This window comes from Oncorhynchus clarkii, chromosome 26 (assembly GCF_045791955.1).
Source record: "Oncorhynchus clarkii lewisi isolate Uvic-CL-2024 chromosome 26, UVic_Ocla_1.0, whole genome shotgun sequence".
In the NCBI taxonomy this organism is placed as follows: Eukaryota; Metazoa; Chordata; class Actinopteri; order Salmoniformes; family Salmonidae; genus Oncorhynchus; species Oncorhynchus clarkii.
The window spans coordinates 43,509,669-43,525,006 of NC_092172.1; the positions used below are offsets into that span (position 1 = coordinate 43,509,669).

At 40.7% G+C, this 15,338-nt stretch overlaps 1 protein-coding gene across 1 annotated transcript in view; it reads right to left on the reverse strand.

Moving 5' to 3' along the window:
• The window catches only part of LOC139384630 (insulin-like growth factor 1 receptor), a 115,152-nt gene that overhangs the window by 50,237 nt on the left and 49,577 nt on the right, over positions 1–15,338 (reverse strand). The window contains exons 5-7 of the mRNA XM_071129446.1: positions 14,428–14,564; positions 11,598–11,742; positions 6,262–6,470 (exon numbers count right to left, since the gene is read on the reverse strand). Of these exons, the coding sequence (XP_070985547.1) occupies positions 6,262–6,470; positions 11,598–11,742; positions 14,428–14,564 (491 nt within the window). The remainder of the gene's footprint in view (positions 1–6,261; positions 6,471–11,597; positions 11,743–14,427; positions 14,565–15,338) is intronic.

The window sequence follows — 15,338 nt, forward strand, 5'->3', positions numbered from 1 at the left end:
TGCAGAGTAGGTGAACGGATGATCTCTGCATGTGTGGTTCCCACCGTGAAGCATGGAGTAGGAAGTGTGATGTCTTTGTGCGATGCAGAGTAGGTGAACGGATGATCTCTGCATGTGTAGTTTCCATCGTGAAGCATGGAGTAGGTGGTGTGATGGTGTGGGGATGCTTTGCTGGTGACACTGATTTAGTTAGAATAAACCAGCATGGCTACCACAGCATTCTGCAGCGATATGCCATCCCATCTGGTTTGCGCTTAGTGGGACTATTATTTGTTTTTCAACAGGACAATGACCCAACACACCTTCAGGCTGTGTAAGGACTATTTGACCAAGAAGGAGAGTGATGGAGTGCTGCATCAGATGACCTGGCCTCCACAATCACCTGACCTCAACCCAATTGATATGGTTTGGGATGAGTTGGACCGCAGAGTGAAGGAAAAAAAGACAACAAGTGCTCAGCATATGTGGGAACTCCTTCAAGACCGTTGGAAAAGTATTCCTCATGAAGCTGGTTGAGAGAATGCCAAGAGTGTGCTAAGCTGTCATCAAGGCAAAGGGTGGCTACTTTGAAGAATCTAAAATCTAAAATCTATATTTTGATTTGTTGAACTTTTTTAGTTACTTCATAATTGCATATGTGTTATTTCATAGTTTGGATGTTTTCACTAATGTAGAAAATAGCAAAACTAAAAAAGAAAACTTGAATGAGTAGGTGTCCAAACTTGACTGGTACTGCCATGTAGTAACTAAAAAGGTTTAATATAAAGTATAGTATTATAGAGCTGTATAGTGTAGTACAGTATAATATAAAGTACAGGATCATAGAGCTGTATAGTACAGTATATTATAAAGTAAAGTATCATAGAGCTGTTTAATATAAAGTTTCATAGAGCTGTATAGTATAATATATTGCAGCTGTATAGTCTAGTATAGTATAATATAAAGTATTGTATCATAGAGCTGTTTAATATAAAGTTTCATAGAGCTGTATAGTATAATATATTGCAGCTGTATAGTCTAGTATAGTATAATATAAAGTATTGTATCATAGAGCTGTTTAATATAAAGTATACTATAATAAAAGTATAGTATCATAGAGCTGTTTAATATAAAGTTAATTATCATAGAGCTGTATAGTATAATATCAAGTATAATATATTGCAGCTGTATAGTCTAGTATAGTATAAAGTAAAGTATCAGAGCTGTATGCTACAGTATAATATAAAGTATAATATCAGAGCAGTATAGTATAATATAAAGTATAGTATCATAGAGCTGTTTAATATAAAGTATAGTATCATAGAGCTGTATATTAAATTATAGTATAGAGTAAAGTATCAGAGCTGTAGATTATAGTATAAAGTATAGTATCATAGAGCTGTATAGTATAGAGCTGTTAAATATAACGTATGGTATCATAGAGCTGTTAAATATAAAGTATAGTATAATAGAGCTGTATAGTACAGTATAGATTAATATAAAGTAAAATATCATAGAGCCGTACAGTACAGTATAATATCATAGAGCTGTACAGTATAATATCATAGAGCTGTACAGTATAATATCATAGAGCTGTACAGTATAATATCATAGAGCTGTATAGTACAGTATAATATCATTGAGCTGTACAGTATAATATCATAGAGCTGTACAGTATAATATCATAGAGCTGTACAGTATAATATCATAGAGCTGTATAGTATAATATCATAGAGCTGTATAGTACAGTATAATATCATAGAGCTGTACAGTATAATATCATAGAGCTGTATAGTATAATATCATAGAGCTGTACAGTATAATATCATAGAGCTGTATAGTACAGTATAATATCATAGAGCTGTACAGTATAATATCATAGAGCAGTACAGTATAGTATAATATCATAGAGCTGTACAGTACAGTATAATATCATAGAGCTGTACAGTACAGTATAATATCATAGAGCTGTACAGTACAGTAAAATATCATAGAGCTGTACAGTACAGTAAAATATCATAGAGCTGTACAGTATAATATCATAGAGCTGTACAGTATAATATCATAGAGCTGTATAGTACAGTATAATATCATAGAGCTGTATAGTACAGTATAATATCATAGAGCTGTATAGTACAGTACAATATCATAGAGCTGTATAGTACAGTATAATATCATAGAGCTGTATAGTACAGTATAATATCATAGAGCTGTATAGTACAGTATAATATCATAGAGCTGTATAGTACAGTATAATATCATAGAGCTGTACAGTACAGTAAAATATCATAGAGCTGTACAGTATAATATCATAGAGCTGTACAGTATAATATCATAGAGCTGTACAGTATAATATCATAGAGCTGTATAGTACAGTATAATATCATAGAGCTGTATAGTACAGTATAATATCATAGAGCTGTATAGTACAGTACAATATCATAGAGCTGTATAGTACAGTATAATATCATAGAGCTGTATAGTACAGTATAATATCATAGAGCTGTATAGTACAGTATAATATCATAGAGCTGTATAGTACAGTATAATATCATAGAGCCGTACAGTACAGTATAATATCATAGAGCTGTACAGTACAGTATAATATCATAGAGCTGTACAGTATAATATCATAGAGCTGTATAGTACAATATAATATCATAGAGCTGTACAGTACAGTATAATACCATAGAGCTGTATAGTACAGTATAATATCATAGAGCTGTACAGTATAATATCATAGAGCTGTATAGTACAATATCATAGAGCTGTACAGTATAATATCATAGAGCTGTACAGTATAATATCATTGAGCTGTACAGTACAGTATAATATCATAGAGCTGTATAGTACAGTATAATATCATAGAGCTGTAAAGTATAATATCATAGAGCTGTATAGTACAGTATAATATCATAGAGCTGTATAGTACAATATCATAGAGCAGTATAGTACAGTATAATATCATAGAGCTGTATAGTACAGTATAATATCATAGAGCTGTACAGTATAATATCATAGAGCAGTATAGTACAGTATAATATCATAGAGCTGTACAGTATAATATCATAGAGCTGTACAGTATAATATCATAGAGCAGTATAGTACAGTATAATATCATAGAGCTGTACAGTATAATATCATAGAGCTGTACAGTACAGTATAATATCATAGAGCTGTACAGTATAATATCATAGAGCTGTATAGTACAGTATAATATCATAGAGCTGTATAGTACAGTATAATATCATAGAGCTGTATAGTACAATATCATAGAGCTGTACAATATAATATCATAGAGCTGTACAGTATAATATCATAGAGCTGTACAGTATAATATCATAGAGCTGTATAGTACAGTATAATATCATCGAGCTGTACAGTATAATATCAGAGCTGTACAGTACAGTATAATATCATAGAGCTGTAAAGTACAGTATAATATCATAGAGCTGTACAGTATAATATCATAGAGATGTATAGTACAGTATAATATCATAGAGCTGTATAGTACAGTATAATATCATAGAGCCGTATAGTACAGTATAATATCATAGAGCTGTACAGTACAGTATAATATCATAGAGCTGTACAGTATAATATCATAGAGCTGTATAGTATAATATCATAGAGCTGTACAGTATAATATCATAGAGCCGTACAGTACAGTATAATATCATAGAGCCGTACAGTATAATATCATAGAGCCGTACAGTATAATATCATAGAGCCGTACAGTATAATATCATAGAGCCGTACAGTATAATATCATAGAGCTGTACAGTATAATATCATAGAGCTGTATAGTATAATATCATAGAGCTGTACAGTATAATATCATAGAGCCGTACAGTACAGTATAATATCATAGAGCTGTACAGTATAATATCATAGAGCTGTACAGTATAATATCATAGAGCTGTATAGTACAGTATAATATCATAGAGCTGTATAGTACAGTATAATATCATAGAGCTGTACAGTATAATATCATAGAGCTGTATAGTACAGTATAATATCATAGAGCTGTATAGTACAGTATAATATCATAGAGCCGTATAGTACAGTATAATATCATAGAGCCGTACAGTACAGTATAATATCATAGAGCCGTACAGTATAATATCATAGAGCTGTACAGTATAATATCATAGAGCTGTATAGTATAATATCATAGAGCTGTACAGTATAATATCATAGAGCCGTACAGTACAATATAATATCATAGAGCTGTATAGTATAATATCATAGAGCTGTACAGTATAATATCATAGAGCCGTACAGTACAGTATAATATCATAGAGCCGTACAGTATAATATCATAGAGCTGTACAGTATAATATCATAGAGCTGTATAGTACAGTATAATATCATAGAGCCGTACAGTATAATATCATAGAGCCGTACAGTATAATATCATAGAGCTGTACAGTATAATATCATAGAGCTGTATAGTATAATATCATAGAGCTGTACAGTATAATATCATAGAGCTGTATAGTACAGTATAATATCATAGAGCTGTACAGTATAATATCATAGAGCTGTATAGTACAGTATAATATCATAGAGCTGTACAGTATAATATCATAGAGCTGTACAGTACAGTATAATATCATAGAGCTGTACAGTATAATATCATAGAGCTGTATAGTACAGTATAATATCATAGAGCTGTATAGTACAGTATAATATCATAGAGCTGTATAGTACAGTATAATATCATAGAGCTGTACAGTACAGTATAATATCATAGAGCTGTACAGTATAATATCATAGAGCTGTACAGTATAATATCATAGAGCTGTATAGTACAGTATAATATCATAGAGCTGTACAGTACAGTATAATATCATAGAGCTGTATAGTACAGTATAATATCATAGAGCTGTACAGTATAATATCATAGAGCTGTATAGTACAGTATAATATCATAGAGCTGTACAGTACAGTATAATATCATAGAGCCGTACAGTACAGTATAATATCATAGAGCTGTATAGTACAGTATAATATCATAGAGCCGTACAGTATAATATCAGAGCTGTACAGTACAGTATAATATCATAGAGCTGTACAGTACAGTATAATATCATAGAGCTGTATAGTACAGTATAATATCATAGAGCTGTACAGTATAATATCATAGAGCTGTATAGTACAGTATAATATCATAGAGCCGTACAGTATAATATCATAGAGCTGTACAGTATAATATAATATCATAGAGCTGTACAGTACAGTATAATATCATAGAGCCGTACAGTACAGTATAATATCATAGAGCTGTATAGTACAGTATAATATCATAGAGCCGTACAGTGTAATATCAGAGCTGTACAGTACAGTATAATATCATAGAGCTGTACAGTATAATATCATAGAGCTGTATAGTACAGTATAATATCATAGAGCCGTACAGTATAATATCATAGAGCTGTATAGTACAGTATAATATAATAGAGCTGTATAGTACAGTATAATATCATAGAGCTGTACAGTATAATATCATAGAGCTGTATAGTACAGTATAATATAATAGAGCTGTATAGTACAGTATAATATCATAGAGCTGTACAGTATAATATCATAGAGCTGTATAGTACAGTATAATATCATAGAGCTGTACAGTATAATATCATAGAGCTGTACAGTATAATATCATAGAGCTGTATAGTACAGTATAATATCATAGAGCTGTATAGTACAGTATAATATCATAGAGCTGTACAGTATAATATCATAGAGCTGTATAGTACAGTATAATATCATAGAGCTGTATAGTACAGTATAATATCATAGAGCTGTATAGTACAGTATAATATCATAGAGCTGTATAGTACAGTATAATATCATAGAGCTGTACAGTATATTATCATAGAGCTGTATAGTACAGTATAATATCATAGAGCTGTACAGTATAATATCATAGAGCTGTATAGTACAGTATAATATCATAGAGCTGTACAGTATAATATCATAGAGCTGTATAGTACAGTATAATATCATAGAGCTGTATAGTACAGTATAATATCATAGAGCTGTATAGTACAGTATAATATCATAGAGCTGTACAGTATAATATCATAGAGCCGTACAGTACAGTATAATATCATAGAGCTGTACAGTATAATATCATAGAGCTGTACAATATAATATCATAGAGCCGTACAGTACAGTATAATATCATAGAGCTGTACAATATAATATCATAGAGTTGTATAGTACAGTATAATATCATAGAGCCGTACAGTACAGTATAATATAAATAAAGTATCGTACAGCTTGCTCGGTCTCCGTTGTTCCTGAAGTCGTCCTCCTCAAACTTCTCTGTGATGCCCGTCCTCTGCCACATCTTCCGGATCTCCGACATGCAGAGTTTAGGGTTGGATCGGAAGAACAGTTTCCCGGCCCGGATGGTCAGGTTGTGCTGGGTCCAATCCCACAAGAACTGGAGGTGCTGATTGTCTACTGCATGGAAAGCATACATGCTGAGGGGATTGAGGGGGCAGAGAGGAGGAACAGAGGAGAGAGGAGAGAGAGGTGGGGAGGGAGAGAGAGGAGAGAGAGGTGGGGAGGGAGAGGTGTGGAGGGAGAGAGAGGAGAGAGAGGTGGGGAGGGAGAGAGAGGAGAGAAGAGGAGAGAGGTGGGGAGGGAGAGAGAGGAGAGAAGAGGGAGAGAGGTGGGGAGGGAGAGAGAGGAGAGAGGAGAGAGAGAGGTGGGGAGGGAGAGAGAGGTGGGGAGGGAGAGAGAGGTGGGGAGGGAGAGAGAGGTGGGGAGGAAGAGAGAGGTGGGGAGGAAGAGAGAGGTGGGGAGGAAGAGAGAGGTGGGGAGGGAGAGAGAGGTGGGGAGGGAGAGGAGAGAGAGGTGGGGAGGGAGAGAGAGGTGGGGAGGGAGAGAGAGGTGGGGAGGGAGAAAGAGAGAGGAGAGAGGTGGGAGGGAGAGAGGTAGAGAGATGGGGAGGAAGAGAGAGAGAGAGGTGGGGAGGTAGAGGGAGGTGGAGGTGAGGAGGGAGAGAGAGGTGGGGAGGTAGAGAGAGAGAGAGGTAGAGGGAGGAGAGATGGGGAGGGAGTAGGGAGGAGAAAGAACAGGGAGTCACCAACAGTAAACAGAAATATCCTCTCAGTCTGATGGTCTCCACCACACTAACCCTGCAGTCTGATGGTCTCCACCACACTAACCCTGCAGTCTGATGGTCTCCACCACACTAACCCTGCAGTCTGATGGCCCCCACCACACTAACCCTGCAGTCTGATGGTCCCCACCACACTAACCCTGCAGTCTGATGGTCTCCACCACACTAACCCTGCAGTCTGATGGTCTCCACCACACTAACCCTGCAGTCTGATGGTCCCCACCACACTAACCCTGCAGTCTGATGGTCCCCACCACACTAACCCTGCAGTCTGATGGTCCCCACCACACTAACCCTGCAGTCTGATGGTCCCCACCACACTAACCCTGCAGTCTGATGGCCCCCACCACACTAACCCTGCAGTCTGATGGTCTCCACCACACTAACCCTGCAGTCTGATGGTCCCCGCCACACTAACCCTGCAGTCTGATGGTCCCCACCACACTAACCCTGCAGTCTGATGGCCCCCACCACACTAACCCTCAGTCTGATGGTCCCCACCACACTAACCCTGCAGTCTGATGGCCCCCACCACACTAACCCTGCAGTCTGATGGTCTCCACCACACTAACCCTGCAGTCTGATGGTCCCCACCACACTAACCCTGCAGTCTGATGGCCCCCACCACACTAACCCTCAGTCTGATGGTCCCCACCACACTAACCCTGCAGTCTGATGGCCCCCACCACACTAACCCTGCAGTCTGATGGTCTCCACCACACTAACCCTGCAGTCTGATGGTCCCCACCACACTAACCCTGCAGTCTGATGGTCTCCACCACACTAACCCTGCAGTCTGATGGTCTCCACCACACTAACCCTGCAGTCTGATGGTCTCCACCACACTAACCCTGCAGTCTGATGGTCTCCACCACACTAACCCTCAGTCTGCTGGCCCCCACCACACTAACCCTGCAGTCTGATGGCCCCCACCACACTAACCCTCAGTCTGCTTTCACCCTTTGTGATTAGATGATTATTATAATATTACTGCATCCTGCCTGTCCAGACCAGTACCAGAGGAGAGGGGCAGATTTTAACAGGGCCAAACAGAGAGAAGACAGAGAAAATGAGAGGCAGATTTTAACAGGGCCAAATGGAGAGAAGACAGAGAAAATGAGAGAGGAGAGGGGCAGATTTTAACAGGGCTAAACAGAGAGAAGACAGAGAAAATGAGAGAGGAGAGGGGCAGATTTTAACAGGGCCAAACGGAGAGAAGACAGAGAAAATGAGGAGAGGGGCAGATTTTAACAGGGCCAAACGGAGAGAAGACAGAGAAAATGAGGAGAAGGGCAGATTTTAACAGGGCCAAACGGAGAGAAGACAAAAAATGAGAGGAGAGTGTCAGATTTTAACGGCCAAACGGAGAGAAGACAAAAAATGAGAGAGGGGCAGATTTTAACGGCCAAACGGAGAGAAGACAGAAAATGAGAGAGGGGCAGATTTTAACAGGGTCAAATGGAGAGAAGACAGAGAAAATGAGAGAGGAGAGGGTCAGTAGAACAACACAACTTTAACCACTTTAGTTCCGTGAGGACTCAGGAATGGCAGGAATGCAGTGAGCCTTGGAGCAGATAACTTTCTAATCAGAGAGAGACAAGGCCGAGGGGAAGTGGAGAGGGGGAGGACGGGTGAGGAGAGGTGGGGGTTTAGACCAAGACCCTCTCGTGACCTCGGATGCCATTTTTGAAAACGTTCCGATCGCTCCGTGAGGTTGAGGTGGCCCATTAGCGAGAGCAACGAAGGAGCAGACAAAGCAAGGTCATACTATCTAGGCCTGCCCTGGCAGATCCATCTCATCCAAACCACCACAACACATGTTGCTGCTGTGGTTTACAGTTGAATCAGAGGCAATATTACGACAGCAACAACGTATTTATTTAACCTTTATTTTACAAGTTGAGAACACATTCTACCTGGGGAATAGTTACAGGGGAGAGGAGGGGAATGAATGAACCAATTGGAAGCTGGGGATGATTAGGTGACTTATAGTATGAGAGCCAGATTGAGAATTTAGCCAGGATACCGGGATTAACACCCCTACTATTACAATAAGTGCCATGGGATCTTTAGTGACCACAGAGTCTAACATCCCATCCGAAAGATGGCAACCCTATACAGGGCAATGTCCCCAATCACTGCCCTGGGGCATTGGGAAAGAGTGCCTCCTACTGGCCCTCCAACATCACTTCCAGCAGCATCTGGTCTCCCATCTAGGGACTGACCAGGACCAACCCTGCTGAGCTTCAGAAGCAAGCCAGCAGTGGGATGCAGGGTGGTATGCTGCTGCCTAACAGTAGGATGCAGGGTGGTATGCTGCTGCCTAACACAGTGGGATGCAGGGTGGTATGCTGCTGCCTAACATAGTGGGATGCAGGGTGGTATCCTGCTGCCTAACATAGTGGGATGCAGGGTGGTATGCTGCTGCCTAACATAGTGGGATGCAGGGTGGTATGCTGCTGCCTAACATAGTGGGATGCAGGGTGGTATCCTGCTGCCTAACATAGTGGGATGCAGGGTGGTATGCTGCTGCCTAACAGTGGGATGCAGGGTGGTATGCTGCTGCCTAACATAGTGGGATGCAGGGTGGTATGCTGTTGCCTAACATAGTGGGATGCAGGGTGGTATGCTGCTGCCTAACAGTGGGATGCAGGGTGGTATGCTGCTGCCTAACAGTGGGATGCAGGGTGGTATGCTGCTGCCTAACATAGTGGGATGCAGGGTGGTATGCTGTTGCCTAACATAGTGGGATGCAGGGTGGTATGCTGCTGCCTAACATAGTGGGATGCAGGGTGGTATGCTGCTGCCTAAATGTAAAATGCAGATGTATTAAACACCTGACAGGATCTTTTAATGTGCATGACTGAGCCATTGTTAATGAAACTCTCAGACAACAGCAGAGGACAGTGTTTTCTATGTAGGTGAAAGGGAATACTGTTTCGGTCCACACCAACCCTATAGCTCCATATTGTGATTGAATAGCCATGCAGAGACAGTTGTAATACGGACAACCTACGCAGAGGAACCTCTCCTAGCATTCCCCTACAAACACCACTCAATACGCTACCTGATTACCATGGCAACGCTCAACGCCACATCGACGGAGAGAGAGAGAGTGAAAGAGGAAATTCCTCAAAACAAACCATTAAAAGATGAAAAGGCAAAAGAACCAAGCAGATGAGCTGACAGTAGAGGGGCGAGGAGCTGGTCCTGATCCTGCTTTACAAAGCTGACAGAATGTAGAGGGGTGGGGAGCTGGTCCTGATCCTCCTTTACAAAGCTGACAGTAGAGGGGCGAGGAGCTGGTCCTGATCCTCCTTTACAAAGCTGACAGAATGTAGAGGGGTGGGGAGCTGGTCCTGATCCTCCTTTACAAAGCTGACAGTAGAGGGGCGAGGAGCTGGTCCTGATCCTGCTTTACAAAGCTGACAGAATGTAGAGGGGTGGGGAGCTGGTCCTGATCCTCCTTTACAAAGCTGACAGTAGAGGGGCGAGGAGCTGGTCCTGATCCTCCTTTACAAAGCTGACAGAATGTAGAGGGGTGGGGAGCTGGTCCTGATCCTCCTTTACAAAGCTGACAGTAGAGGGGTGGGGAGCTGGTCCTGATCCTCCTTTACAAAGCTGACAGAATGTAGAGGGGCGAGGAGCTGGTCCTGATCCTCCTTTACAAAGCTGACAGAATGTAGGGGGGTGGGGAGCTGGTCCTGATCCTCCTTTACAAAGCTGACAGAATGTAGAGGGGTGGGGAGCTGGTCCTGATCCTCCTTTACAAAGCTGACAGAATGTAGAGGGGTGGGGAGCTGGTCCTCCTTTACAAAGCTGACAGAATGTAGAGGGGTGGGGAGCTGGTCCTCCTTTACAAAGCTGACAGAATGTAGGGGGGTGGGGAGCTGGTCCCGATCCTCCTTTACAAAGCAGACAGAATGTAGAGGGGTGGGGAGCTGGTCCTCCTTTACAAAGCTGACAGAATGTAGAGGGGTGGGGAGCTGGTCCTGATCCTCCTTTACAAAGCTGACAGAATGTAGAGGGGTGGGGACAGGAACTAATGGGGCAACAGGAACTAATGGGGATCCATAATAAACCCCAGGAAGAGTAGCTGCTGCCTTGGCAACAGGAACTAATGGGGATCCATAATAAACCCCAGGAAGAGTAGCTGCTGCCTTGGCAGGAACTAATGGGGATCCATAATAAACCCCAGGAAGAGTAGCTGCTGCCTTGGCAGGAACTAATGGGGATCCATAATAAACCCCAGGAAGAGTAGCTGCTGCCTTGACAGGAACTAATGGGGATCCATAATAAACCCCAGGAAGAGGAGGAAGAGGAGGAGGAGGAGGGAGGGGGTGGTGGTAGAAGTAGCGGTATTAGTAGTAGTAGTAGTAGTAGTAGTGGTAGTAGTAGCAGTAGTAGTAGTAGTAGTAGCTGGGGGAACGATGATGAGGATGAATGAGGATGAATGAGGATCCATAATAATGTGGTAACATACTCGTCCATCAGATCCTCTCCATTGATGTAGCGGAGGCTCTTGAGGAATGACAGGGAGCCCAGCGTCTGAGAGTGTCTGATTCTCACGTAGCCAGTCACTGTCTGGATCAATCCCATGAAACTCTCCAGCTCAGACACTATGTTCTCTAGAGGAGGGGAGGAGACAGGAGTTAGGTTAGGATTGTTGCCTGTCACTGTTCTCTAGAGGAGGAGACAGAGAAAGGAGTTTGGATCGTTGCCTCTCACTGTTCTCTAGAGGAGGAGAGGAGACAGAGACAGGAGTTTGGAATGTTGCCTCTCACTGTTCTCTAGAGGAGGAGACAGAGAAAGGAGTTTGGATCGTTGCCTCTCACTGTTCTCTAGAGGAGGAGACAGAGAAAGGAGTTAGGATCGTTGCCTCTCACTGTTCCCTAGGATAACAGGTAGTGATATATCACTGTACTATAACAGGTAGTGATATACAGTGCCTTGCGAAAGTATTCGGCCCCCTTGAACTTTGCGACCTTTTGCCACATTTCAGGCTTCAAACATAAAGATATAAAAATGTATTTTTTCAACAACAAGTGGGACACAATCATGAAGTGGAACGACATTTATTGGATATTTCAAACTTTTTTAACAAATCAAAAACTGAAAAATTGGGCGTGCAAAATGATTCAGCCCCCTTAAGTTAATACTTTGTAGCGCCACCTTTTGCTGCGATTACAGCTGTAAGTCGCTTGGGGTATGTCTCTATCAGTTTTGCACATCGAGAGACTGACATTTTTTCCCATTCCTCCTTGCAAAACAGCTCGAACTCAGTGAGGTTGGATGGAGAGCATTTGTGAACAGCAGTTTTCAGTTCTTTCCACAGATTCTCGATTGGATTCAAGTCTGGACTTTGACTTGGCCATTCTAACACCTGGATATGTTTATTTTTGAACCATTCCATTGTAGATTTTGCTTTATGTTTTGGATCATTGTCTTGTTGGAAGACAAATCTCCGTCCCAGTCTCAGGTCTTTTGCAGACTCCATCAGGTTTTCTTCCAGAATGGTCCTGTATTTGGCTCCATCCATCTTCCCATCAATTTTAACCATCTTCCCTGTCCCTGCTGAAGAAAAGCAGGCCCAAACCATGATGCTGCCACCACCATGTTTGACAGTGGGGATGGTGTGTTCAGCTGTGTTGCTTTTACGCCAAACATAACGTTTTGCATTGTTGCCAAAGAGTTCAATTTTGGTTTCATCTGACCAGAGCACCTTCTTCCACATGTTTGGTGTGTCTCCCAGGTGGCTTGTGGCAAACTTTAAACGACACTTTTTATGGATATCTTTAAGAAATGGCTTTCTTCTTGCCACTCTTCCATAAAGGCCAGATTTGTGCAATATAAGACTGATTGTTGTCCTATGGACAGAGTCTCCCACCTCAGCTGTAGATCTCTGCAGTTCATCCAGAGTGATCATGGGCCTCTTGGCTGCATCTCTGATCAGTCTTCTCCTTGTATGAGCTGAAAGTTTAGAGGGACGGCCAGGTCTTGGTAGATTTGCAGTGGTCTGATACTCCTTCCATTTCAATATAATCGCTTGCACAGTGCTCCTTGGGATGTTTAAAGCTTTGGAAATCTTTTTGTATCCAAATCCAGCTTTAAACTTCTTCACAACAGTATCTCGGACCTGCCTGGTGTGTTCCTTGTTCTTCATGATGCTCTCTGCGCTTTTAACGGACCTCTGAGACTATCACAGTGCAGGTGCATTTATACGGAGACTTGATTACACACAGGTGGATTGTATTTATCATCATTAGTCATTTAGGTCAACATTGGATCATTCAGAGATCCTCACTGAACTTCTGGAGAGAGTTTGCTGCACTGAAAGTAAAGGGGCTGAATAATTTTGCACGCCCAATTTTTCAGTTTTTGATTTGTTAAAAAAGTTTGAAATATCCAATAAATGTCGTTCCACTTTATGATTGTGTCCCACTTGTTGTTGATTCTTCACAAAAAAATACAGTTTTATATCTTAATGTTTGAAGCCTGAAATGTGGCAAAAGGTCGCAAAGTTCAAGGGGGCCGAATACTTTCGCAAGGCACTGTATAAATGTACTATAACAGGTAGTGATATATAACTGTACTATAACAGGTAGTGATATATAACTGTACTATAACAGGCAGTGATATATAACTGTACTATAACAGGCAGTGATATATAACTGTACTATAACAGGCAGTGATATATAACTGTACTATAACAGGCAGTGATATATAACTGTACTATAACAGGCAGTGATATATAACTGTACTATAACAGGTAGTGATATATAACTGTACTATAACAGGTAGTGATATATAACTGTACTATAACAGGCAGTGATATATAACTGTACTATAACAGGCAGTGATATATAACTGTACTATAACAGGCAGTGATATATAACTGTACTATAACAGGCAGTGATATATAACTGTACTATAACAGGCAGTGATATATAACTGTACTATAACAGGTAGTGATATATAACTGTACTATAACAGGTATATAACTGTACTATAACAGGCAGTGATATATAACTGTACTATAACAGGTATATAACTGTACTATAACAGGCAGTGATATATAACTGTACTATAACAGGTAGTGATATATAACTGTACTATAACAGGTAGTGATATATAACTGTACTATAACAGGTAGTGATATATAACTGTACTATAACAGGTATATAACTGTACTATAACAGGTAGTGATATATAACTGTACTATAACAGGCAGTGATATATAACTGTACTATAACAGGTATATAACTGTACTATAACAGGTAGTGATATATAACTGTACTTTAACAGGTACTTACGTCCTCTACGGATGTTGATTTGTAGGTTGCCCTTGACGACGGTACATCCCTTCAGAGACTGGGCCGCGTCCACGGAGTCAATGACCTTCTCATCACAGATCTTATCACATAGCCCGTCACACGCACTGCAGAACATACTGGAGATGGGGGAGAGTGGGAGAGGAACAGTCAGACAGACATAAAACATACTATACTGAACAAAAATATAAACGCAACCAACCATTTCAAATATTCTACTGAGTTACAGGTCATAAGGAAATCAGTGTAATAAATTCATTAGGTCCTAATCTATGGATTTCACAGGACTGGGAATACAGATATACATCTGTTGGTCAAAGATAACTGTTTAAAACAGATAGGGGTGTGGATCAGAAAACCAGTCAGTATCTGGTGTGACCACCGTTTGCCTCGTGCAGTGCGACACATCTCCTTCACAGAGTTTACATTTTTTTTATTTCACCTTTATTTAACCAGGTAGGCTAGTTGAGAACAAGTTCTCATTTACAACTGCGACCTGGCCAAGATAAAGCATAGCAATTCGACACCTACAACAACACAGAGTTACACATGGAATAAACAAAACATACAGTCAATAATACAGTAGAACAAAAGAAAACAAAGTCTATATACAGTGAGTGTAAATGAGGTAAGTTAAGGAAATAAATAGGCCATGGTGGCGAAGTAATTACAATATAGCAATTAAACACTGGAATGGTAGATCGGCAGAAGATGAATGTGCAAGTAGAGATACTGGGGTGCAAAGGAGCAAAATAAAAAAATACAAAAATACCAGTATGGGGATGAGGTAGGTAGATAGATGGGCTGTTTACAGATGGGCTATGAACAGGTGCAGTGATCTGTGTGCTGCTCTGACAGCTGGTGCTTAAAGCTAGTGAGAGAGATATGAGTCT